General features: G+C 57.0%; 1 protein-coding gene across 1 annotated transcript in view; it reads left to right on the top strand.

Moving 5' to 3' along the window:
- Nucleotides 1–3,446: 3,446 nt before the first annotated feature.
- Nucleotides 3,447–25,819, top strand: part of HDAC7 (histone deacetylase 7) — a 36,524-nt gene continuing 14,151 nt past the window's right edge. Inside the window, 4 exon segments of the mRNA XM_054293547.1 lie at nt 3,447–3,755; nt 3,758–3,802; nt 24,025–24,215; nt 25,557–25,647. Of these exon segments, the coding sequence (XP_054149522.1) occupies nt 3,713–3,755; nt 3,758–3,802; nt 24,025–24,215; nt 25,557–25,647 (370 nt within the window). The 5' untranslated portion in view covers nt 3,447–3,712.

The following is a 25,819-nucleotide window of genomic DNA, read 5'->3' as shown; positions in this document are numbered from 1 at the left end:
AGTGGTGCTGGTCCAGGGCATCCTCCCAGTGTTTCCCTGGGTCCTCCCCTGTTTCACCTGGGTCCATGTGGTGCTCTGAAAGATCACAGCGTGTCCAAGGAGCCTCTGGAGCGTCCTGCAGCCCTGGAAGTGCCCTGGAGCTCAGGGCAGTTCTCCTGGGAGAAGCAGCTCCCTGGTGCTGCAGGAAGGGGTCGGGATGTGGTGCTGGGTTCGGCTCTCTGGGGATGCTCTTGAGCCTTCAGGGAGGGAGGATCTCTCATGGGAGGAGAATCTCTTCCAGAAGGAGGATCTGCCATGGGAGGAGGATCTCTTACAGGGGGAGGATCTCTCGTGGAAGGAGGATCTCTCATGGAGGGATGATCTCCCATAGATGGAGGATCTCTCATGGAAGGAGAATCTCTTACAGAGGGAGGATCTCCCTGGAAGGAGGATCTCCCATGGAAGGAGGATCTCTTGCAGAGGGAGGATCTCTTGTGGAAGGAGAATCTCTTACAGAGGGAGGATCTCTCATGGGAGGAGGATCTGCCATGGAAAGAGGATCTCTCATGGAGGGGCGATCTCCCATGGGAGGAGGATCTCCTGTGGAAGGAGGATTTCCCATGGAGGGAAGGTCTCCCACAGAAGGAAGATCTCTTGTAAAAGGAGGATCTCTCATGGAAGGAAGATCTCCCATGACAGGAGAATCTCTTACCAAAGGGAGGATCTCCCATGGAAGGAGGATCTCTCATGGAAGGAGAATCTCTTACAGAGGGAGGATCTCTCATGGAAGGAGGATCTCTCATGGAAGGAGAATCTCTTACAGAGGGAGGATCTCTCATGGAAGGAGAATCTCTTACAGAGGGAGGATCTCCCTGGAAGGAGGATCTCCCATGGAAGGAGGATCTCTTGCAGAGGGAGGATCTCTTGTGGAAGGAGAATCTCTTACAGAGGGAGGATCTCCCAGGGAAGGAGAATCTTCCATGGAAGGAGGATCTCTTACAGAAGGAGGATCTCTTGTGGGAGGAGGATCTCTCATGGGAGGAAGATCTCTTACAGAAGGAGAATCCTCTTACAGGAGGATCTCATGGGAGGAGGATCTTTTACAGAGGGAGGATCTCTCACAGAGGGAGGGGAAAGCTGCTGATGCTGAGGCTGCTTTTTCATCAGCTGCTCTTGCGTAAGGGGAGCCTTGGGCAGCACAGAAAAGGTAGAGAACTTCCTCACAACGCTGGAGACAAAGCCAGGATTGCTCTCTCAATTTCTTCCCTCCTTTATGCTTTCCTGAACTTCAAGGCTCATGTAAATTCCCCAGGTTTGCCCAGGGCTCGATGCACTGACGATAACTTTCATTTGTAGCCTGGGGGTGCAATACAAAATTCTGACGATTTGCAGTATGCGCTGTTTGACTTCCCAGGTGTTTGTTCTGTTCATTACCCAACTCACAAATTATTGCAATCAAAATTGAGTTTTAGAGAGAAACCTGAGTTAAGTGAAGACCCTTTAAACACAATAACTGTCTTCGCTTTTGCTCTGGCAAAAGTCACACATCAGTCGTAACTTGGTTGAACCAAAAAAACTAATGTTAATGTTCAAATAATAGAAGAATTTCCTCAAATTGTTGAGCTTGCTGCTGTAGCTCAGGCTTTTCAGCTCTTTCCACAACCTCTTAATTTAATCCCAGGTTCTGCTTATGTTGCTAATGTAGTTAAGAGATTAGAAAAGTCAATTTTAAAAGACGTTAGCAATGACACTTTATACTGTTGGCTTCCATGTCTTTATACAACAATATAGAACTAATATTTCAGTTCTGTGTGCAATATAGAACCAATCCATGTTTTGTTTCTCACATCAGAGGGACAAAATGGCATTTCCATCTCCCAGGATGGGCACAGAGTGCAGGGTCCCCGTGCCAAGGGACAGTCCCTGGCTTTGTCAGGGCCCTGTCACCTGCTGCCACGGGGACAGCAGTGCTGGGACAATGGAGCTGCACCTTCAGCAGGTCTGTGGCTCGTGGTGGTCATTCAGCCTTTGGGAGCTGGGTTTAACTGGAAGGCCTGAATTGGCTGTCGCTGTCGGGGTGAGGGATGGAGTCAGAGGTGCCCTGTTCCCCCTCATGCCCTGGGTGAGTTTTGGAGGGTGTTTTTAGAGCAGACTGTTTGGGGAATTCAGTTATTTCGTAGAATTGTGGGGTGGTTTGGGTTGGGAAGTGCCTTAAAGCTCATCCAGTGCCACCCCTGCCATGGCAGGGACACCTTAGGCTGTCCCAGGGTGCTCCAAACCCCAATGTCCAACCTGGCCTTGGGCACTGCCAGGGATCCAGGGGCAACCCCAGCTTCTCTGGGCACCCTGTGCCAGGGCCTGCCCACCCTCCCAGGGAGGAATTTCTTCCTAATTAGCACTGTAGACTCTGTGCTGGTGACTTACTCCTGACAAAAGCCCAGGAAAAAGCACATTTCTGGGATGTGAGTGAGCTGGCAGAGCACAGGGGCATCACGAGGGATGGACACGCTGCGAACTGGCAGGGACTGATTTCAGGTGCTGAGTTTGATCTCCACAAACTGCAGCCTGTGTGTTTGTTTTCCCGGTATCTAAGAGTGCAGAGATCTCCCAGAATTGCCATTGAAATTCCCCTGCATTAATCTTGATGCTGGTTGTTAACCAGGACCAGATCTTTCCACCCCACATCTGGTGGCAGGGTGCAATCCCAGCCTTTCCTTCCAGGGGTGAGCTGAGCCAGGAGCTTGAGGGGCTGCTTGGGCAGTGCTGGGCTTTGGGATTTGGGATTTAGGATTTGGGCTTTGGGCTTTGAGATTTGGGCTTTGGGATCTGGGCTTTTGCCTTTGGGATTTGGGCTTTGGGATCTGGGCTTTTGGCTTTGGGCTTTGGGATCTGGGCTTTGGGCTTTGGAATCTGGGCTTTGGGGGTGCTCGGAGTGCCTCAGTCCTGTCAGGTCCCTTTGAGCACCTTTGGCCACAGCAGCACCTCTGCAATTCCTGCTCCACGGAGGTGCCTGGGCAGGCTGAACCTGTGGCAGCAGCCTGGGCTCGGGGTGGTTTGTGCTGGGGTTTGGCCTCATCCCAGTGCGGAGAAGCCGCGGCCACGCTGGGCTGCAGCTCTGCACTTCCCTCCGGGCTCAGCCCTGGGGATGCTCGGGGGGCTTCGGGGTTGGGGACAGCCCAAAGGGGTCCCAGTGCTGCCCCTTGGGGCTGGGGGCTGTCACAGTGATGGCTTCGCCCCAAGGGCGCTCCCATCAGCCCTACCTGCCGCGACCCGGCTCTGTCTCGCTCTGTCTCGGCGAGGTGAGAGTTGTTGTGCAGAGTTTCCTCTTTTATATCCTCTTATGTCACGCAGCCCCGGCGGCCGAGCCGCCCGAAATAGCTGCCAATCCCGGGAGGTTTCACTTCAAGCTCTCTATTCTTGGCTCGCCGGCGTTGCTCAGTCATGAGCTCAGGGAGCGCGGCGTGAGGAGCGGCAGGCAGTGCCATGCAGGGATCCTGCCCCTGTCCCGGGGTGGCTTTGAGGGGACGGCGTGGGCACGGCCCGGCTGGGCAGCTCTGAGGGACCCCGGCTGGCTGGGGATGCACTGAGGAGCCGCTCTGGGACGGGATGAGTCAGTTCTGAGAGGCTCCTCCGCCGCCCCGGCCGTGTCTGACCCAGCTCGGCACGGCTCAGACGCTGTCCCCGCTGCCGAGGATGGGCTGGGCGGCAGGGATGAAGCAGAAGTGAACGTGGGATGCGGAGCTGCGGCTTCCCGGCAGCGGAACTCGCTGGATGTTCTCAGGCTTGGAGATCTGCACCGCGCTGGTGATGTTCAGCCCGTCCTGTGAGTGCCTCTCCCCGTCCCTGGGTGTTTGTTCCTTCCCTGCACGGCCGCGAGCCCTGGTGGGGCTGGGGGAAACTGTGAAGGGAGCATCCTGAGGGATGCTCAGGGACGGAGAACAAGGCTGGGCTTGTTCCTGGGCCTGGGGTGGAGATGCTGCCAGTGTCTGGTGGGCACCAGTGGGGCCAGCTCAGGGCACTGGGGGTTGATGCCCCATCTCAAGTCATTCTGCAGCCTTGGAGCCATGGGAAGGGAGCCACAGCATCGGTCCCAGCTGCAGCAGCAGGCACAGGACAGACTCCTGTTAGCTGCATTTTCTGGCTCCTCTGTCAGCTGCATTTTCTGGCTGTTTCGGAGAGTGTCCCACCAGCTCTGCTCAGATCTGGTGAAGGCACTGCCTGACGGGATGCAGGGCTGGTGCTTCCACAGGACTTTAGCTGGTTTTGAGCGTGCTCCTTGGGAGGAACCTCATTTTCCAGACTTCCTTTCAATTCCTTTAACACTTTCAAACTCTTCTGCGTTTGATGCATTTCCACCCCTGGACCGGGTCATGCCCAGCTTGGGGCACAGCCAGCATCCTGCCCCTGGGGGATTCATGGCACAGGGAAAAAAGCCCTTTGAGGGTGGGAAAGGTGCCGTGGTGGCTTTGGCCGGGCTGGGAGGTGCTCGGGGCTCTGTACGTGGGGTTGCTGGGGAGGGAGTGTTGTGTTCCGAGCTCGCATCCTGCCTGCGCTGCGGGGAGCGGTCACGTGCGCCCCGGGCCTTTGTCCTGCGCCTCGCTGCTTTTTTTAACATTTATTTTTAGGTGCTCTCTGGCTTCCTCTTCCTCCTGCGCCGCGCTGCGCTCCCTGTTTCTAACTCCCTCTTCTAGGATTGCTTTTTTGAGCAGTCAGTTCCTCCTTAAAGCCATTTTTGCAGGCCTTTGTCTGCGCTTGGGAGCCGGCCCAGTTTGGCGTTAGCAGCTGCTGGCTCCTCTGGGTAAGCAAGAGCAAATAAAGGTTTGCACTGAATGAATCATTTCAGCCTTATCTGTCCTTCCCAGTCGGGACAGCTGTGCAGCTCCTGCTGCAGTGCCTGGAGGGCACGGAGGCTCCTCAGAAAGCTCCTCCTGCCACTGGCCAACCGCATGGGTTTGTGCTGCTGATCCCAGGGCTGCAATCCCTCCTGTCTCTGAGCTCCATCCCGTGCTTGGCTGGGAAGCTCCACTCTAGAATGGCTCCTTTTCCAGGAGGACTTGCTCCACTTGGCTGTTTCAGCCTCGTGGATGCTTTGGGTGGTTTGTTTGCTGGGTGAAAATGCAGAACTGTCGTGGTGGGATCCTCGTGGTGGTGGGATCCTTGTGATGGTGGGATCTTGGTTGTGGTGGGATCCATGTTGTGGTGGGATCGTTGTGATGGTGGGATCTTGGTTGTGGTGGGATCTTCATGATGGTGGGATCCACACTGTGATGGGATCCGCATCCTGGTGGGATCCTTGTGGTGGTGGGATCCATGTCATGGTGGGATCTTCACTGTGGTGGGATCTTCATTGTGGGATTCTCATCCTGGTGGGATCCTGGTCGTGGTGAGACCCTGATCGTGGTGGGATCCTCATCCTGGTGGGATCCTCGTGGTGGATGAGCTTTGAAGGCAGACAGGGTGTGTGGGGATGAGCTCCTGGCATCCCCCGGGCTGTGGGACACAGCGTGGCACTCCGTGGTGTGGCTTTGCTGGTCCCAGAGGCAGGATTTGCAGATAAGTGGCTGTAGTTTATTAACAAGTAACGAATTTTTAATAACAAACGTGGGAGGAGGGAGGGGACAAAGGCAGATAAAGCCCTGGGCTCGTGCCTGGGGACTTTGGATCTGACACCAGGGTGAGGAGCTCGTGTTGGAGCCTGGGCACGGAGGGTTCCTGAGGGATGCCCTGGCAGCCAGCAGGGCCTGGATCTCCTGGATCCATCACCCCTGGCAGCCCAGAGTGCCCCGTGCCGGGCTGAGCAAACAGAGCCTGGGGTGGAACCTGCTTTTCTCCTATGGCAGAGCAGCTCTCTGCCTTTTACCACCAGTGTGCCCAGCCAGGGCTTGGCTCCTCTGCCCTTAACTCATTTTTTAGCCATTAGGTGGGCAAAAGTCCTGCTGGGTTTGTCTCCAGGCAGTGTTGTGGAGCTGTGGGGTGGGCTGTGTTGTGATGCCTCATCTCCTGTGGTAAACCCATCCCTGGCTGTGCAGGGATGCTGAATGCCCCCTTCCCCAGCAGCTGCAGGCTCCATGAAGCGAGCAGGAATAATTCACCTGGATTAAACACCAATTTTCCCTCTCCTTCCGAGGCTCTGCCGCCGTAAACAGCCGCGGGCTGGGGTAGGTGAGCAGAGGCAGCGCGGCCCTGCCAAGGCCTCGTGTCCACAAATGACTAAATCCTGCCTGAAAAGTCAAAGTATGAAAACATTATTTTTTGGGTTTGGCTGAGCCTCGCGGATGGCTGGGATCGAGCCACCTTGGCTGCCTCTGGACGCTGCCTGCGGCTCTGCCCACCTTGCAGCCAGCGAGGAGGGTGGAGGAAGGCTGGGGAGGGCATGGGGGGCTCTGGCAGGGATTTGGGGGTGCCAGTTGTCACCTGAGGGCTGGGTCAGGAGCCTCGCCAGGCCCTGAGGTGGGTCTGTCACCCTGGGCTTGGAGCACGAGCAGGGCTGGACCTGCTGCTCTGCATCCCTGCTCCCAAATTGCTTCTCATTCCTGTGCTTCTATCTCAGGCCTGCCCGGGCTGGGGAATTTGCTGCTGCTGGGATGGATGATGCTGACGTGGGGCTTTGGATGATGCTCCTGTGGGGTTTTGGATAACATTGATGTGGGGCTTTGGATAACACTGATGTGGGGCTTTGGATGACACTGATGTGGGGCTTTGGATGACCCTTATGTGGGGATTTGGATGACCCTTATGTGGGGATTTGGATGACACTGATTTGGGACTTTGTCTCCTGCTGATGTGGGGCTTTGGGTGACACTGATGTGGGTCTTTGTCCCCCACTGATGTGGGGCTTTGGATTACACTGCTGTGGGGCTTTGGATGATGTGGGGCATTGTCTCCCATCAATGGATGACACTGCTGTGGGGCTTTGTCTCTGTTGCAGCCTCCCGGGGCAAGCTGAGCTCGTTCCCAGCTCCTTGGGCTCCCACAGCTCTCACCCACTGGCAGGGGCAGTGCCCGGCTGGATCCCTGCTGGTTTGTGGGTTTGGGATCCCTGGTTTGGGATCCCTGCACCGTTCCCAGGTGCCCGGGGCCGCTGGCACAGGGCTGGCAGCCGCCAGGCCCGGCGGTGAGACGCTGGTATGTGAGATATAAACTCAATCCCAAAGTTTAGATTACAGCCCTGTGAAAAACATCAGCTCCCCTAAATGGAGCCCAGATGGTGGCGGAAGCCTCGAAGCCGCCGAGGGCCAGGAATTGCAGGAACCGTGTGAGCAAAGGGCCTGGGGCCGAGGGGGAGGAGAGGGAGGGAGGTGAGGTTATGGCATGGAGGGTGAGATCCTAAACCAGGCTGGTTCCTTGGAGTTGTGGCATGGAGGGTGAGATCCTAAACCTGGATGGTTCCTTGGAGATGGGGTTACAACATCCAGGGTCAGCTCCTAAACCAGGCTGGTTCCTCAGAGCTGGGGTTATGGCATGGAGGGTGAGATCCTAAACCAGGCTGGTTCCTTGGAGTTGTGGCATGGAGGGTCAGATCTTAAACCAGGCTGGTTCCTCAGAGCTGGGGTTATGCAGGGACACGGGGCACCTGCAGGGACATGGAGCACCTTAGGGACACTGAGCTCCAGTAGGGACACAAAGCTCCTGCAGGAACACAGGGCACCTGGGACACCTCCAGAATCCCTGCAGGACTGAACTTCTGCTGAGTCTGTGCTTTTGGGTGGTGCCAGAAAGCACCAGGTGGGAGTGAGGAAATGGGACATCGGGTGGGAGTGAGGAGCGGCGACTTTGATGTTCTTAGTGCAGTGTCAGCGCTGCACTCCCCACTTGAGAAAGGCTGAAAAAGCTGCAGGAGGGGGGCCCTGCCTGGCAGGGAGAGGCGATGGTGGAGCCCAGGCTGGTTGAAGGCAGAGCACACTCAATGCCTGGGCTCCTCTGGCAGAGCAGGAGGTGCTGCAGGCAGGGCTGAGCTGTGGTTTGTGCGCTGGCCTCGTCCCTCCTGCGTGAACCATCCCGGTGACGCCACATCTGATCAGGGCTCGTGTCAAATCACAGCTCAGGAGTCCCTGGAGCAGCATCTGCAGCTGCCTCTGGCCCTGGCCAGGGCTCCACGAGTCTCAGTTGCTGCTCCTGCGGGTTCCTTGGCCGCCTCCCTGTTTGTGCTGCGAGCTGTGGATCTCTATCAGCGCCGATGACGAAGCCCTGAGAGCGAGCAGGGAACTGGGAGGGTTTGGATTGTTTTTGCCTCGGTGGGACCTTGCTGTCAGAGCTGCATTCTCGGGGTGTCAGCCTGCTTTAGTCACAGCATTGTGCCTGGGTGGAGGTTCTGTCCCAGCTGGGGCTGGGCTGGGCCAGCACTGGGGACTGGGATGGGGCTGGGATGGAGAATTGGGTGCTGGCATGGGGGGACATCAGCTCCAGCACAGCCCAGCCCCTCACAGACGTGTCTGGGACGCGGTGCCAGGAGAGCCCAGAGGGTGCAGGGTGTGCCTGGGAGGGGCGCAGGGTGTAGGACGGGGCGCTGGCACATCTGGAGGTGGGACAGAGAAACTTGCAGAAGGATTTGTGGGCTCAGCCCCGTTGGAGCTGGGGCGTGTGCTGGATCCGCACGGATCCCCGCGTCCTCCCTGCTCCTCCTGGGTCTCCTGGCGTGCAGAGATCCTTGCAGAGCCTCCCCACATTCCCTCTGTCCACGTGGCTTCTGTGGTCATCCCCCTGCAGCAGCTCTTGCACATTCCTGACCCTGGGAATGAGGGATGAGGCTTGGCCGGAGCTCTCCCACTGTCCGGCCAGCCTGACCCCACAGCCCAGCTCAGGGCAGCCGTTCCCATCCCCATGCTGGGATCTTTCTGGATCCCATGGATCTCCCAGTCATGGGGACACCCCAAAGAAAGATCTGTGGGATGAGCAAAGCTCCCAAAGTGACATCCCACCACAAAACCCGGTGGTTTTTATTTTGTCAGACGACCCAAATTAACATCAGGAGCACTCTGACTTAGGTTGACTTCATGGCAGGGAGGAGGAATCCCACCCCAAAGGTCTGGCTGGGAGTTGTGGCTTTCGTGCAGGACAGAAAGAGCTCCGTGAGGCAAAGGCCGGGCAGGGAATTGGGTTTGGGGCTGGGTCGGTGGACTTGAGCCTGGATGGGGCAGGGGAGGCTCCAGGGAGGGAGGGTTTGTGCTGCTGCTGGCTCGGGCTCCAGCTCTGGCAGGGCTGGGTCGAGAGGAGCAGCCAAACAGCTGGAGAGAGAGAGGAGGTGCAGCTCCGGGAGCCAGGCTGTGGGAGCTGATTGCTCTGGGAACATTCAAATGGGATTTGGATTTATCTCGCTGCAATCGTGGCCTCCATGGGGGCCTGCGAGGCAGGGGCTGCGCTCCTCGCTCCAGAGCCCTCCAAGGCAGGAATTCACCCAGGCAGGAATTGACTGTCCATGTCTGCAGCAGCCACAGGGTCTGAAGGAGCAGCCACAGCCCCTCCAGAGCCCATCCCTCCCTCTGGATCCCCCTCTTTGTTGTCACCACCCAAAATCCCAAAAACCCACCAGGGCTGGGAGATGGATGATGATGGAAGAGGGTGGAGGAAGGTTCCCATTCCTGTACTTCCATATTTTCCAGCCCTCCACAGCAAAACCTCTCCCCTTGCAGGGGTTTCAGCATCACCCAGCCCTTTCTCTGCCCATCTCTGTTTGCTGCCAAGCTCTGCAGCCATTCCAACCCACAGAGCCGAGCTTGGGCTCCCCATTTTCCCCTCCAGCAGCCCCTTCCTCATCCCACACAGGATATTTTTGTTGGGTTGCAGGAGCCCTGGCAGTGGGATGGCAAAGCAGAGCTCCCTGGCAGGCTCAGGGTGGATAGACCAGCTTTTCTCCTTCCCTTATCACCCTGAGCTTCGGTGAACAGCTGCCCACCATGAGAGGGCTTTCCAGTCCTTGGCAGCAAGGGGAGAATCGTGGAATTGTTAAGGTGGGAAAAGACTTCCACAATCACCAGGTTCAGCCTCTGAAGGGTTGGAATGGGAGCAGCACAGCAAGGGCTGACTGATGCTGAAGGGGAAAGGTTTTGCAGTGGAGGGGTGGAAAATATGGAAGCACAGGATTGGTTTCCATGCAATGATCCCTCCTCCACCCTCATCCATCTCCCAGCCCTGGGGACTTTTCAGGATCTTGGGGGAAGAGTTTGGGTCTGGTTTTGCAGAGAGGAGCCCTGGGATGCTCAAAACCAGCGAGGTTTTAAAAGATTTGCAGAGCAAACTGAAATTGTTCTTCTTGCCTCTCGTTCCGTGGTGTGCCTTAAATCTTCTTGAGAAGGTTTTTAATTGGAGCACGCCACACTAAAAGAATAATCCCAGGTGTGAGAGGAGTCTGTCCCAGTTTAGCTGGAAATGTTCAGCAAGCTGGTGAAGTTATGCCAAATTCTCAAGGGGTATTTGGAAAATGCTGCCAGGGATGCCCAGGGTGGGATTTTTGGGCTGTCTGTGCAGGGCCAGGGCTTGGACTGGATGATCCTTGTGGGTCCCTTCCCACTCAGAATATTCTATGAGTCTGTGATTCTATGAAAACACTTCTTCCTGAAATTGGAGTCATTCCTGGGATTGCAACACCCAGGCTGTGTTTCCAATTAATCTGCTGAAGTCGTCATGTATTTCCAAGTGCATTGGCTCAGCAGAGAGAAATCTGGCGCTGGCTGGGGGCTGAAATGCCAGCTGGGATGTGCACGGAACGGGATGAGGGATGAGGGAATGGCCCAGGGCACCTGGCTGGGATCATGGGGGGCTCTGCTGGAGGGGGAATGAGGGCAGAGCCGGCTCCTCTGGGGACGGAGCTGCCTGGAATTGTTGTGGAGGCACTGCCGGGTTTTTCCTGACCGCTTCTGGTTCTGGGTGTGGGTTTTGTTGTGGGCAGGAGCGGAGGGGGTGTAGTGAGCTCTGCTCTGAGCATTCCCTGCCCCACATCCTTGGGAGGGTCTCGGTGGGGATGGGGGGAGATTTTGGGGTGGTGCACCCCAGCTCCTTCCAGGCCTACAGGTTTGGTTTGGTTTGGTTTGATTTGGTTTGGTTTGGTTTGGTTTGGTTTGGGACCCATCCCTGGGGTGCTGTGGGGCAGTTTTGGGGTTTGGAGCCGGCTCGGTTTGGGTTCCCCCTCCCTTGCAGCAGCTGGATGTGACCCTGCCGCATTCCTCTCCCCTCCCTGGGGATTTGCTGAGGAACAAGGTTGGATCTGGAGCCGGGTCCCAGCTGGGTGGGAGCGGCCCCAGCGCTCAGCGCAAACACGGAAAGGAAAGGAAAGGAAAGGGAAAGGAAAGGAAAGGAAAGGAAAGGAAAGGAAAGGAAAGGAAAGGAAAGGAAAGGAAAGGAAAGGAAAGGAAAGGAAAGGAAAAGGAAAGGAAAGGAAAGGAAAGGAAAGGAAAGGAAAGGAAAGGAAAGGAAAGGAAAGGAAAGGAAAGGAAAGGAGGAAAGGCCGGGATTGCGCAGAAATCTTCCTTTTCCAAAAAAAAACCCGAGGTTCAGGATGAAGACCCCCTCCCTCTGGAGCCAGCAGGGAAAGGGATGGGAACAGGGAAAAGAGATGGGAGCAGGGAAAGGGGATGGGAGCAGGAAAAGGGAGCAGAGAAAAGGGATTGAGGCAGGGAAAGTGATGGGAGAAGGGAAAAAGGATGGGAGTAGGGAAAGGGAACAAGGAAAGGGGATGGTGGTAGGGAAAAGGGATGGGGGAACAGGGAATAGAGATGGGAGAAGGAAAAGGGAGCAGAAAAAGGGGATTGGAGCAGGGAAAAGAGATGGGAGCAGGGAAGCGAGCAGGGAAAGGGGATGGGAGTAGGGAAAAGGGATAGGAACAGGGAAAAGAGATGGGAGAAGGGAAAGGGAGCAAGGAAAGGGATCACAACTGGGAAAGGGGATGGGAGTAGGGAAAAGAGATGGAAGAAGGGAAAAGGATGGGAGAAGGGAAGGGGTCGGTACTAGGAAAGGGTGAAGGGAGCAAAGGAGAGGTCAGGGAGGCTCAGGGCGTCTCCTGCTCTGGGGTCAGGGCTGGCTCTTCCCTTTCTGGGGAACCCTGCGAGCCGCCTTTGGGACGGGGCTGTGCCAGGGGCTGGGAGCTTTGGGAAGCAGGGCAGGGATGGGATTTTCCTGCTGCAGCGCCTCCCTGGGGGCCGGGAAGCGCTGGCGGGGACGGTGGTGACGAGACCGCTCCCAAACTGGATCGGGGCCGTTCCCAACTGCGAGGGCAGCGCTGGGGCAGCGCTGGGAGCGCCGTGCAAGCCCGAGCACCCTCCTCGAGCCCGAAATCCCGAACAAAACCCGGGAGAGCAGGGGGAAGGCGAGTTTTCCATGGATCTTTAACACTGCAGTGAGTCAACATCACGAATTTCGGGATTCTGTTCAAACTTCCCAAGTTCCCCATCCCGAAATAGAGCTCTCCCCGTGCCTGGGCTCGGAGAGGTCCCTGCTGTGTCGTTTTCCAGCAGGGAGGATGTGATCTTTCTATATTTGCTTGCAGGACAATAATACTGATGGTTTCTATTTTTAACCCGTCAGCAGGGCAGAAATGCACTTGGGAATGCTCGGGGAGCGGAGCAGCTCAGAGAGGGCCTGGCCCCACTTTTGGGCCACTAAAGAGGGGCCAGGCTGTGCTGGGATGGTCCCCCTGCCCCGGGGGGCTCTGGGGGGTGGTGGCAGGAGCAGGGACAAGTGGCACCATCCATCCTCTCATTTCCCTCCCTCTGCAAGTGTGGCTCTGTGCTGCTCATCCAGCTATTGCCACTCCTGAAATCCCAGCCCTAAAACCACCTCAGACCTTGAAAACATGTCTGGTTTTGGGGGTGTTTTAAAAGAAAAACACCTTCTGTCACCACCTTGATCACGCAGAAGGGCTGCAAGTGATAACTTGCTCTCCCAGAGCCCTCAGAAATGGGAGGTGAATACCAAAACCGGCACGGACTTGAGTGGCAGCCCCAAATTTGGGGGCTGATTGGTGGCTCGGAGCCGTTCTGCTGCTGCCACCCTGCCCTGCTCGGCTGCCGTCAGCAGCGTCCTCGGCAGGCCGGGCTTGCGTGGGTCCTCGCAGGCTGTTCCAGCTGCTGACGTGAGCCGGAGCAGCTGAACTCGTGCACCTCCCATCTGGAGGAGAAAATTGGGATTTAGGGCGGAACCCGCTCCCCGGGGGCTTCGTTTCACCCTCAGGGCTTGGCCTGGAGAAAGCATCTTCTGCCATTTGGGTCTTCTGGGTTTTTCCCTGCAGTGGAGAACGCTGCCAGGCTTTTGGGGTGGGCTTTGTGCTGCTGTGGAGTGGCTGAGGCTGAGCAGTGGCCGCGGCGGATTTCACTCTGAAATCCCAAATCCCCGCCTTGTGCGGGGTCCTGGGTGAAGGTGGATGGGGCAGTTTGGGTTTGGGGGTTCTGGGTTCCTTTGGTTTGGGGGTTCTGGTTTCCTTTGAGGGGCTCCTTTGGGGGTTCTGTCTCTGCTCTGGGGTGCTGCAGCTGCCCTGGCTGGGTGAAGGTGGATGGGGCAGTTTGGGTTTGGGGGTTCTGGGTTCCTTTGGGGGTTCTGTCTCTGCTCTGGGGCGCTGCAGCTGCATGGGCTGGGTGAAGGTGGATGGGGCAGTTTGGGTTTGGGGGTTCTGTGTTCCTTTTGGGGGCTCCTTTGGGGGTTCTGGCTCTGCTCTGGGGCGCTGCAGCTGCATGGGCTGCGTGAAGGTGGATGGGGCAGTTTGGGTTTGGGGGTTCTGTGTTCCTTTTGGGGGCTCCTTTGGGGGTTCTGGCTCTGCTCTGGAGCGCTGCAGCTGCCCTGGCCGGACAATGGGCGGAAGAAGCCGGGCCCTGCGCGGCTCCCGCGGCCGCTCCCGGGCTATTTCCATCGCATTGTCCCCAGCGCAGGAAAGGAAGGATGTCTCCAGCCTGCTTCCTCTGTGCCTCAAAGGGATGTGGGGCGGGCAGGGAGAGCAGGGGATTTGTTGTGCAAGAGGCACAATGCTGCTCCTCGAAGCTCCTCTGGCTGGGGAGGGAGGGGAAGGTCTCATCTTGCTCTGTGCTGGAGAATTACGGCCATGAAAGGGGGTTCTGGATTTTGGGGGTGTTTTCAGTGTGGAAAGGGCTCGGATGGTGACAAAGGAATGCTGCAAAGCCCCTCCTGGGTTTTTGCACAGTGGTGGGGCAGAGTTGAGGCTCCTCGCTGCAGCTCCCACGTGCCAGGAAGTGAAAGTAGAATTAATTAAGACGGGAAATGATCTTAATTTGTTCTGGCTAAATCCCTCTAGCAGCAGTAAACCCCAAATATCTGAAGCAAAGCTCTCTGTCGGGGCATGGCCCTGCCTCAGAGGTGGCTGTGACAGATCTCAGGGGTTTGTCGGGGTGGCAGAGCCTTTCCTGGGGCTGTTGGTGCTCATGCAGGAGCCAGGCTGGGAAATGCCCATCCCTGCCTGGCCTGGATACCCTGGGACAGCCCCAGGAGTCCAAACCCAGCTCTCACACGTGCTGGCATCCAGTCCGCCCTGGGACAGCTCCAGCTGATTTTTCCATGGGGGAGCAGAAAGATTTAAGGATCCCTTTTGGCTTTTCCCCTTGTCCCAGAGTGGATGGGGATGGAGCGGGGCTGTTTTACCTCCTCAAGCAGCATCATGATCCTTGGGACTCCCTCCCTACCCCACCCCAGAGCTTTGTGACAAAGCCCAGGGCCAGGGCCAGCCCCTGTGACCTGCCAGGAACGCCAGGAGCTCGCGGATTTCGCTGCTGACAGGAGGTGTCCAGCACTGCCAGGGTGATGGAGCGACACCTTGGTGGCATTGAGGGAAAATCTCAGATGGGCTGTGGCTTCATGGGGGTTCCTGGGGCTTGGGGTGATGTTCTGGGGCTTGGGGTGATGTTCTGTGTGGTTTAAACCTCCCCAGTGTGTGTGTCCTGGCCCTTTTGGGGTCCCCAGGGGGGGAGGGATGGCGTGGAAGGAGGTGCAGATTGGACACTCCATGCTCTCCCTTCTCCCAGGTTTGGGGCTGTGGAGGGAGCAGCAGTTCCATAACCAGCTTCCAAGTGATGCTGGAGGAGCTGCTGCAATCAAATCCCACTTCAGTTGGCATGGAACCTTTTCCCTGTGGTTTTAAAACCCCAGCAAGAGTAGAGGAGCAGCTTCCTTAGAGTTTATCCCATTCCATGTTCCTGTTTGCAAGGGGGAGAGGGTCTGGTGCCCCCCTCCAGGCCAGGGGGGCTGGAATGGGCACCCCTGGGAGCAGGAGGAGGGCAGGAATTGGGGTTGGATGCTAATATTCACCGTGGCTTCCCCCAAGAGACCTCAGCATTTCCACCTGCTGCTGCTGCTGCCGCCCGCCGCTGGCACCTGCCCGAGCCCACGCAAAACCTCCCTGTTTATTTTGTCTAAAAGCAAAATATCCCCCAGAGGGGCGTGGGGGAGGGGATGCCCGCCGTGCCTTAATTGCACTTAATGAGCCTGATGAGGCCGGCTGCCAGCCAGGGCTCTGCCAAGGCTCGGTCTGGATCTGCCCGTGAGAACTGCAGGGAGTGGTGGCGGCCGCGCCCGGGACCGCCCGCACCGGGCACCCGAGAGCTCCCGGGGCTGGGGCTGCTCCTCCCATGGTCCTGGTGGCCACGGGGACCCCGAGGGGCTGCAGGGACGCGATGCCATCCGTGGGTGAGTGTGCCAGGCGGGAACAGCTGGGTTGGTGTGAGGGGCACCCAGAGCATCCCCTGCCCGGAGCGGGGTCTGTGGGCTGGAGCTGGGTGTGTGCCCGCTTGTTTGGGTGTCAGGTGGGCTTTAAAGGCCTGGATGTGTTTGGGTTCTGCTGGGCTGACACCAGCTCTGATCCCGAGAGGTTTGAGGGCTCAATTCCCCCCATGAGCACTGATTCCTTGGTGTCCAAGTCATTGCTGGGCTCACCGGGAGTTTCTCTGCTGGTTCTTTTTGCTTTTCCCCCATTTCTGGACGGTTCAGCAGCAGCACCAGCTCCTCTTTCTGGGTTAAAGCCCCAGGGCAGTGTTGCTCCATGAGTGTGGAGCTCTCACACACCCAACCTGCACCCTCAGTCCTGCCGGCCTCCTCCTCGGCTTCTCTTTGGGGCTCCAGGTGCTCCTGGCGTTTCATCCCACCAGGAATCCTGCCTGTAGCTTCTCCATCCCGGATGGAATTCCCAGCATCTCCCCATAGCTGCCTGCAAGCCTCAGCATTGAGCCAGGTTTGTCACAGGGTGGCTGTCCCTGCTGTCCCTGCTGTCCCCAGGGTGTGTCCCCTCAGATCCAGGTGGGTTTCACCCTCCACCTGCACCTTTCCCAGCCTCGCTGATGCCAACCCTGAGCTTTCCCGAGCCCGGGAGGGGAGGCAGCGCCTGCCGGGCCCGTGGGGAAGGGCACCCCAAGAGTGTTTGTGCAGGAAACTGAAAACGCTGTGGCTTCCTCCCTGCGACAGAAATAACTCACGCTGGGCCTCAGGTCTGCCCTGGGGAGCTCCTCGGCGACTCCTCAGACGCCCGAGGGTCAGCACGGGGCAGGTTTGGAGCCCAAGGGTTGCTCAGGGAATTGAGTTTGTGCCTCTTTCCCTTTGTGCCCGTGCTTCTCCCAGCTCCTCCTGCTTCTCCTGAGCCTCGGGTTTTCTTCTTAAATTTCCTTTTCTGCCCTCCAACCCAGCCCTGGACTTCATCCAGCGTTTGCCAAAGGGATTTCCTTCCTGCGGCTCTAATTAACGGGCAGGTCGCCTTGAGTGGCCACTTGCCGGGAGTGGGGATTGAGTGATTCCAGCTTTATTTTTTTGTCTCAGCGCTTCCAGATCAGGCACGAAGCCGCGCTGAGCCTTCCCCGGGGGGCTGTGACTCAAGCCGGGCTCTTGCAGCAGCAATTAAAGGGATGAATGGGTGCCGTGCCGTGCCGTGCCGGCAGCCCCGGGCTCAGCCGGTGCCCGAGCAGCTCCCGGTGGGTGCCCCGGGCAGGGAGGAGCCGCCGAGCCCTCCTCGCAAACCGGTCGGGAGCGCTTGGGTAAGCGAGGAGAGAGGTGCTGCAATCGTTTGATCTCTGCTCCGCTTGCCTTGGCATCCTCCCGGGCTGATGTCACCTTGCCCGGGTCCTGGGAGTGCGGGGCTGCGTCCCGGGCATCGTCCTGCCCGGAGAGCAGGGACAGGAGAGCAGGGAGCTCATCCTGCCCGGAGAACAGGGATAGGGAGAGCGTGGAGCTCATCCTGCCCGGAGAACAGGGATAGGGAGCTCATCCTGCTGGGAGAACGGAGAGCTCATCCTGCTGGGGAAACAGGGACAGGGAGAGCAGGGAGCTCATCTTGCTAGGAGAGCAGGGAACAGGAGGGCAGGGAGCTCGTCCCACCAGGAGAGCAGGGAGCTCATCCTGCCCAGAGAACAGGGGCCAGGGAGCTCATCCTGCCAGGAGAACAGGGGCCAGGAGAGCGTGGAGCTCATCCTGCCCAGAGAACAGGGAACAGGGAGCTCATCCTGCTGGGAGAGCAGGGAGCTTGTCCCACCAGGAAAACGGAGAGCTCATCCTGCTGGGAGAACAGAGAGCAGGGAGCTCATCCTGCCAGGAGAACAGAGCACTCATGCTGTTGGGAGAGCAGGGAACAGGGAGCTCATCCTGATGGGAGAACCGGGAGCTTGTCCTACCAGGAGAACAGAGAGCTCATCCCACCAGGAGAGCAGGGAGCTCGTCCCACCAGGAGCGGGGCCAGAGCCTCTCCCCAGAGCGGGCAGGAGGTGATGCCAAGCTCTGGGCAGCGCTGGTGCCCCTTGCCAGGAGCCTGGAGAGGAAGATGGGGCCGATGGAGGGCACTGAGGTGCTCCAGCTCGGCCAGAGCCGGGGGTTTGCCAGCCTGGAGCTGCTGCCTGTGTCCCAATCCATCCCTACCTGCGCTCCGAGCAGTGCTGGAGCTTTTACACCTCATGGAGAGGAGCCGGGTGGTGCAGAGGAGCATCAGCTCCCTGTGTGGTGTTTGCTGCAGGGAAAGGCATCAGGAGGGGCAGATTTGCCTCCCCTCCAGGCCAGGGCGATGTTTGGGGCTCCCCAGAGGGGTTGGGGGCTCCCCAGAGCCAGGAGGAGCCAGCAGATCCCAGCCGGGCTGGGCGAGGGATCCAACAGGGCGGGATGCGCTCTGGGGGATGTTTCTCTTCTGGAAAAGGAGGATTTCCCCCAAATCTCTCTGGTTTCTGTGATTTGAGGCCACCTCAGCTCCCTTCACAGAGCGCCGTGGCCACGGCGCTCCCGGTGCTCCTCAGGAAGCCGCGGTGGCTGCGAGGTTTCCTGGGGACAGCTCTCCCTCCTCTCCCTCCTCCGCTCTCCGGGATGGGCTGGGTGACCCGTGGGGGTGGCAGGGGGCAGGAAATGACTGCCAGAGGTTTCCAGCTGTGCCAGGGCTGCGGTGGGGATGGAGCCGCTCGCCGGCCCTGCTCTGCCCCGGCCCGGCTGCGGCTGCAGGAGATGAGTGAGGCCTTTGATCCCCCTGCTCCCTGGGGCTGCCCACGCTCAAACCGCATTTTGTGGGACCCGTGAGGCAGCTCCATCCTGCCTGTGCCCAGAATTTCCTGTGGTTTAGTACCTGGATATGCCTGAGGTCTCAAATTTTGGCCCAAAATCTTTTGCTGGGGGTTTTTTACCTCAGCACATTTAGGGTTGGGTGCTCTGAAGGCTTCCAAAGCTCATCCCTGCATCCAGGGAGCTTCTGCAAATCTCTCCAGCTCCTCTGGCAGCAGGAAGGAACGGGAAAGAGGTTGTTTGGGCAGTGCCTGGGGTGAAATTTGTGCCCACTGTTCAGGTTTGGGGTAACTCTGGATGTGGAGCTACCTTGGGATCCTCTGGCCACCCTCGCCCTGGAGCAAAAACCCTTCCGGGGCCTGATGGATTTGAGAGCATGTGGGAAACCTGCCCTGGAACCCAGACCTGGCTCTGCTCCAGGAGTGTCTGATTTAGCCCTGAAGGGTTCCCTGTGCCTGGCCCAGGAATTCTGCCCTGGATGCTGCAGGAGCAGCGCGGTCCCCTCGGATGGGATGGGAACAGCAGAACCGGGATTTGGGCTGGAGCAGGGAGTGTTGAACCCAGCAGAACATCCAGGCCCAAAGGTGTTTCCTCCCTGTCTCAGGACTCTGGAGCAGCCCTGAGCTTTTTGGGTCCCGGAGCCATGAGTTTCAGAAGGAAATGTGCACGTTGGTGGGGAGAAAGTTCCAGTTCTTTGGAGGGCTATTAAATGTCTGACTCAAAGGTCACGAGCTGCAAATAACCGGAGAGAGCAATCAGAGGAAGCATCTCACCCTGATCTGCCTCCCCAGGCCTGATGTGCAGCTCGTTTTTGGGCTCCAGCAGGGAAAATTCCCATTTTTGTGCTAAATAACTGCTCTGCTCACAGGTGCACAGTGTGGTTGGGGGTGTGGCTGGATCCTGGTTCGTGCCTTTGGTAGTGGGAAAGGTTTTGTGCTGCTCTGGTGACTTTGCCAAACTTTAATCATCGTCTGTCTCAATTTTTATTTTTTAATTTTTTTTTTCTGGAAACTTTCTGCAGAAAAGGAAGTTTGCAAGAATCAGAGCAGAAAAATTTGGGTTTACCCTGGTGGAAAAACTCTCAGGGGGCTTTTCTTGGAGCAGCATCAGCCTCGTCTCTGTTTGTGGAGCAGGAATTTGCTGTCTGGTGGGGAGGGGAGGGATCCACCCACATCTGGCTGAGGCGCAAAGCCCCTGAAACTCCCACTCCAGAAAGAGTTATCACAACTTGGCACCCGGCTGCTCCAAACATTACATCTTCCCCGAGCATCATCTGCTCCCTTATGGCTCCTGCGGGACGTGGCCGGAGCTCTCTGCGTGCAGGGACAGCTGAGGGGGTGCAGGGCTTTTCCTGGGGCTCCCACCCCTGGAGCTGCTTTCCTTGGAGCTCCCACCCTCATATCTCCCATCCCTGGAGCTGCTTTTCCTGGAGCCCCCATCCCTGGAGCTCCCACCCTTGGAACTCCCACCCCTGGAACTCCCACCCCCGGATCTCTGTGCTAAGGAAAGGAAAGAGGAAAATGCCCCAAACGCTGGGATTTTGTGGGATCCTGCAAGGAAACCCCTCGGGGACACACGAGATGGAGGTAGGGGACAAAAGGATGTGTGGGAATTGTGAGGATTTGGCACTGTCCCCCCAGAAGTGGGGCTGGGTGGTTTGGTGGTTTTTTCTCTTTCTGGGCAGCAAGGTTTGGTTCCTAATCAAAGCCAGCACCCCAGGGCCCAGCAGGGTTAAACGAGGCACCCCAGCTCCAGGATTTCCTATTTCTGGAGTTCTCCCTTTGTAATCTTCGTGTTCTTTCAACACGCTCCTTTTGGTGTGGTTTCTTGTTTAAGTGTTTTTAATTTGAGCTCCCTCCCTCCAGCTCATTCCTGCTCCTCTGTGCAGGGCTCTGGAGAAGACCTTTTCCCTTTTATTAGAGAGGAATGTTTTTAATCACCCGCATTCTTCAACCCGCCTGAACTCTGAACCTTTCGCAGCAGATCAGCATAAGATGGGAAAGGCTTTTATAAAAGAAGATGGTTTATTGAAAAAAAAAAAAAAACAAAAAAACCCAGCCTGGATTTAACTGCTGCTCCACCTCAGAACGAGCTGTGGGCAGGCAGGGAGGAGGGTAGGGAGAGACTGGGATGAGGGCAGGGATAAACAGGGATGCAGGTGAGGATAAATAGGGATACAGGTGAGGATAAACAGGGATACAGGTGAGGATAAATAGGGGTACAGGTGAGGATAAACAGGGATACAGGTGAGGATGAAGGCAGGGAGAGACTGGGATGAAGGAAGGGATAAACAGGGATACAGATGAGGATAAACAGGGATGCAGGCAGGGATGAAGGCAGGGAGAGACTGGGATGAGGGCAGGGACAGACAGGGATGCAGGCAGGGATAAATAGGAATACAGGCAGGGATGCCCAGAACAGCAGAGCTGGGGGTGCCACTGCTTTGCTCCTCACTAACCTTCCTGCCCTGCTTTGTTTGCCTCTTTGCTCTATTTCCCCCTTATGCAAGCCCAGCTCTGTTGAGGGCTGATTTGCCTCTTTAAAAACAATCAGGAAATGCCAAAGCAAAGATTTCTGTGCTGGGTTTTTTTTTGTCTTTTCCGGGATGGCTGGCTGGGAGCAGCGTGGTGGTGTCCCCAGTGTCACCAGCCCTGCACTGCCACCCCCAGCCTAGGGAACTCGCTGCCACCAAATTTTCCTTGTCCCAGAGCTCCTCAGGAGTCTTGAGGTGCTGCAGGGTAAAGTGGGGCTCCCCAGCCTCCCTCTGTGTCTGTCTGAGCCCGTGGCCCCTCGGCTGCGTTCCCTGCTCCGTTCTGAGCCGGCAGCCTGGAAAATGCTGGTAAGGAGTGCTGCTAACGGGGCTGGAGCACAGAGCCCTCATTCATGGCCAGGCACTGCAGGGAGGCTCCGTGGCACGGCCTCCCCTTCCCATGGAGGATCCACGGGCTGGATCTGCAGCTGCGGGCCCAGGGGTGGTTTGTGTGATGGGCTCCTGGCCCTGTGGATTTGCAGCCCCAAACTGGGCAGCCTGGTCACAAACTGGGCATCCCAATCCCAAATTGTGCATCCCAATCCCAAATTTTGCATCCCAGTCCCCAGCTGTGATCCTAGTCCCAAACTGGGCATCCCAGTCCCAGCCACGTGTCCTAGTGGCTCTGGTTGTTTGCTGTAAGTGCTGGCCCCGGACCTGGCAGCAAACCCCAAATGAGCTCAAGCTGAACGTGGAGGTCACAAACAGCTCCTGGGGCAGGAGGGGCTTTGCCAAGGGGGTCTGGAGCTGAGGGTTCTGGAGCATCCCTGAGGAGGTGCCACGTGCAGGGCTCTCACACCCACATGAGGCTAAATCTCAAATATGGAAATGTGGGCGGGGCTGAGCCCAAATAATGAGGTATGGGTGTGGTTAAATACTTATTTGGGATTAGCCAAGCCTACATTTCTTTATTTGGGCTCGAGCCCCACCCCCATTTCCTATTTGGGTTTAGCCCCACCCAGATTTCCTTATTTGGGTTTAGCCCACCCACATTTCCTTATTTGGGCTCTAGCCCCAGCCACATTCCCTTATTTGGGCTCTAGCCTCACCCACATTTCCTTATTTGGGTTTAGACCTACCCACATTCCCTTATTTGGGATTTGGTCATGCCCACATTCCCTTATTTGGGTTTAGCCCTACCCACATTTCCTTATTTGGGTTTATCCCCACCCACATTCCCTTATTTGGGATTTGGTCATGCCCACATTACCTTATTTGGGTTTAGCCCTACCCACATTTCCTTATTTGGGTTTAGCCCCACCCAGATTTCCTTATTTGGGTTTAGCCCACCCACATTTCCTTATTTGGGCTCTAGCCCCAGCCACATTCCCTTATTTGGGCTCTAGCCTCACCCACATTTCCTTATTTGGGTTTAGACCTACCCACATTCCCTTATTTGGGATTTGGTCATGCCCACATTCCCTTATTTGGGTTTAGCCCTACCCACATTTCCTTATTTGGGTTTAGACCTACCCACATTCCCTTATTTGGGATTTGGTCATGCCCACATTTCCTTATTTGGGTTTAGCCCTACCCACATTTCCTTATTTGGGTTTAGCCCCACCCAGATTTCCTTATTTGGGTTTAGCCCACCCACATTTCCTTATTTGGGCTCTAGCCCCAGCCACATTCCCTTATTTGGGCTCTAGCCTCACCCACATTTCCTTATTTGGGTTTAGACCTACCCACATTCCCTTATTTGGGATTTGGTCATGCCCACATTCCCTTATTTGGGTTTAGCCCTACCCACATTTCCTTATTTGGATTTATCCCCACCCACATTTCCTTATTTGGGTTTAGCCCACCCACATTTCCTTATTTGGGCTCTAACACCACCCACATTTCCTTATTTGGGTTTAGCCCCACCCAGATTTCCTTATTTAGGTTTAGCCACACCCACATTCCCTTATTTAGGTTTAGCCCACCCACATTTCCTTATTTGGGTTTAGCCCAACCCACAATTCCTTATTTGGGTTTAGCCCCACCCACATTCCCTTATTTGGGTTTAGCCCACCCACATTTCCTTATTTGGGCTCTAGCCCCACCCACATTCCCTTATTTGGGATTTGGCCATGCCCACATTCCCTTATTTGGGACCTGGCACCCAGCACGGGACATTTTGTGCGCTCAGGCGAGTGCTGAGTTGTTGTTTTGTTTTTCTGGCTGCTGTCTCTCCCCCAGCAGCCCCCATCCATCCCTCCCGGCTCCGCTTCCGCCGCCACTGTTTGTTTTTGTAGGGACTGAAGCAAATGATGCAGAGAGAGATTCCCAGAGCTTCCCCTGGGCTCTGCTCCCTCCTGGGGGTGTCTGGAGCAGCCCCTCCTTCACCTGGGGTGCCCCAAGCCCTTCCCACCCTTTCTGCACAGCCCAAATACCTTCCTACCCTTTTTTCCCCAAAATCTCTTCCCACCCCTTTTCAAGTGTGTGACTGGCACTGTTTGGGTGTGTAACTGGCACTGGTTTGGGGTGTAACTGGAACTGGTTTGGGTGTGTAATGGGCAATTTTAGATGTGTAACTGCTACTGTTTTGGGGGTGTAAGTGACACTGTTTGGGTGTGTAACAGACAATTTCAGGTGTGTAACTGGCACTGCTTTGGGGATGTAACAGATGATTTCATGTGTGTAATTGGCACTGTTTGGGTGTGTAATGGACAATTTCAGCTGTGTAACTGGCACTGTTTTGGGGGTGTAGCAGACAATTTCATGTGTGTAATTGGCACTGTTTTGGGGGTGTAATGGACAATTTCAGGTGTGTGATTGGCACTGTTTTGGGTGTGTGATGAGCAATTTCAGATGTGTAGCTGGCACTGTTTTGGGGATGTAACCGGCGCTGTGTTGGTGTCCCCACGGGGCACTGTTTGGTTTCACCCCTCAGGGAGGTTGTTCAGGAACATCTTCACTCCAGAGCCCTTCTCCACCACAATACCAGGGAGAGGCACCTGCAGCACCCTGGATCCTCCTTCCAGAAACCTCCTTCCCCAGCAGATGGAGGAGGCTCTGCATGCAGAGGATGCTCCGTGGGTGGCAGCTCCCTGACCCAGCCGTGTCCCTTTGTGTCCCCTCAGCTGCCGTGAGCCCGTGCCCCTCGCCGCGGGTGCCCCAGGCCGTCCCCATGGACCTGCGCATCGGGCAGCGCCTGCTCAAGCCCCAGGACACGGCGCTGCTGGCCCTGAAGCAGCAGCAGCTGCAGCACCAGCTCTTCCTGGCCAGCCTGCACCAGCAGCAAGTGGAGCAGCTCGCCCACCAGCACGTCAGGGTATGGGATGGGGCAGGGGGGGCACACACCCCACTCTTGGCAGGGTTTGGGCGCTCTGGAGGGTGAATTTTGCTCCCAGAGGCAGAACCAAGGATGGTTTTGAGTTCCCCTCTCTGGGCAGGGATTCAGAGGAAAAGGCTGGAAATCCCAGTGCCAAAATAACATTCCCAGGTGAATTCCTGCTTTTCCCTGAGCTGGAACATCTGGAGGGGTTTCCAGCCAGCCCAGGGAGCTCTGTGAGGCAAGGAGGCTGCTTGGGGAGGCAGGTGGAGGGTGAGGTGTCTCAATTCCAGCCAAATTCCAGGGCTGGAGCTCCAGGAGATCCCTGTGGGGCCAGGGCTGCTCTGCCCCGGGGGCAGTTTGGGACCAGGATGCCCAGTTTGGGATTGAGACGCACAATTTGGGACTGGGATGCCCAGTTTGGGACCAGGATGCCCAATCTGGGGCCGGGGTAGCGGCACTTGGCTTTTCTGGGTGGTGTCACCGAGCTCAGCTCCTGCCCCGTGCAGGAATTCACCTGTGCCAGGTTTCACTGGCGCAAGAATCCAGGGGGATTTGGCAGGGATGGCTCCTCCGGGAGGCTTCAGAGGGAGGCGGGTGGGAGGACACATCCAGGGAGGTGTGACCATGCCCAGGGACCTGTGATTGTGTCCAGGGACTTGTGACCACATCCAAGGAGTTGTGACCCTGTCCAGGGAGTTCTGACCATGCCCAGGGAGCTGTGACCATGCCCAGGGAGTTGTGACCACATCCAGGGACTTGTGACCATCTTCAGGCACTGAGATCCCCCCCTGCCTGTCCCCAGGGCTGCTCCAGGCTCAGGGCAGGAGTCAGTTCCATGGATCAGCTGTTTTTACCCTCCTATCATAGATTTGTTTTTTCCCTCCTATCATAGATTTTTCCCCCTCCTTCCCCCCCCCCTTTTTTTCCCCCTTTTTTTTCCCCTTTTGTACAAAGATTTTTATTTTTTGCCACGTTGCAACACAGCGGACATGCCCAAACACCCCGAGAGGAGGCAGCGAGTGGGAGCAGACAGGTTTTGACTTTTACAATGTCCCCAGGGAGAGCAAAGCGTCCCTGGAGACCAAAACGGGTCGGGTTTGTTGTGATGGAACAGCTTCACACGTTCCAGTGAGCCTGAGTGACACAAGGGACTGTCCCAGACCTGCCCTGTCCCCGTGTCCCCCTGCCTGGGGACACGGAGGGGTGACAAGGCTCAGGCAGGGCTGGGGGGGCGTTATGGGGCCTGTGCCCATGTCCCTGTCCCACAGGTGGCCATGGAGGGGTCACAGGGCTCTGGGAGGATTTATGGGGTCCCGTTTCCATGTCCCTGTCCCACAGGTGGCCATGGAGTCCCCTCACCACGAGGCTGAGCCGGGCCAGCAGGAGCAGGAGCTGCGCCAGATCCTCAACAAGGACAAGAGCAAGAGGAGTAAGAGGGGTCAGGGGAGGGGGCTCGGGGGGTTCTGCCCTCAGCCAGACCAAGCTCTGCCTTGCCCTGGGGGAAAGGGCTGGGAGAGCATCCACAGAGAGGGGCTGCAACCTCGCTGGGACCCTTGGGCTGGGTTTTCAAACCCCAGATGGGGTTTGCAGCCCTCCAGAGT

The sequence above is a fragment of the Melozone crissalis genome, unplaced genomic scaffold (assembly GCF_028551555.1).
Source record: "Melozone crissalis strain CALT ecotype California unplaced genomic scaffold, PUWL_Pcris_2 ptg000160l_1, whole genome shotgun sequence".
Taxonomy (NCBI): domain Eukaryota; kingdom Metazoa; phylum Chordata; class Aves; order Passeriformes; family Passerellidae; genus Melozone; species Melozone crissalis.
This window is presented reverse-complemented; position numbering and strand designations above follow the sequence as displayed.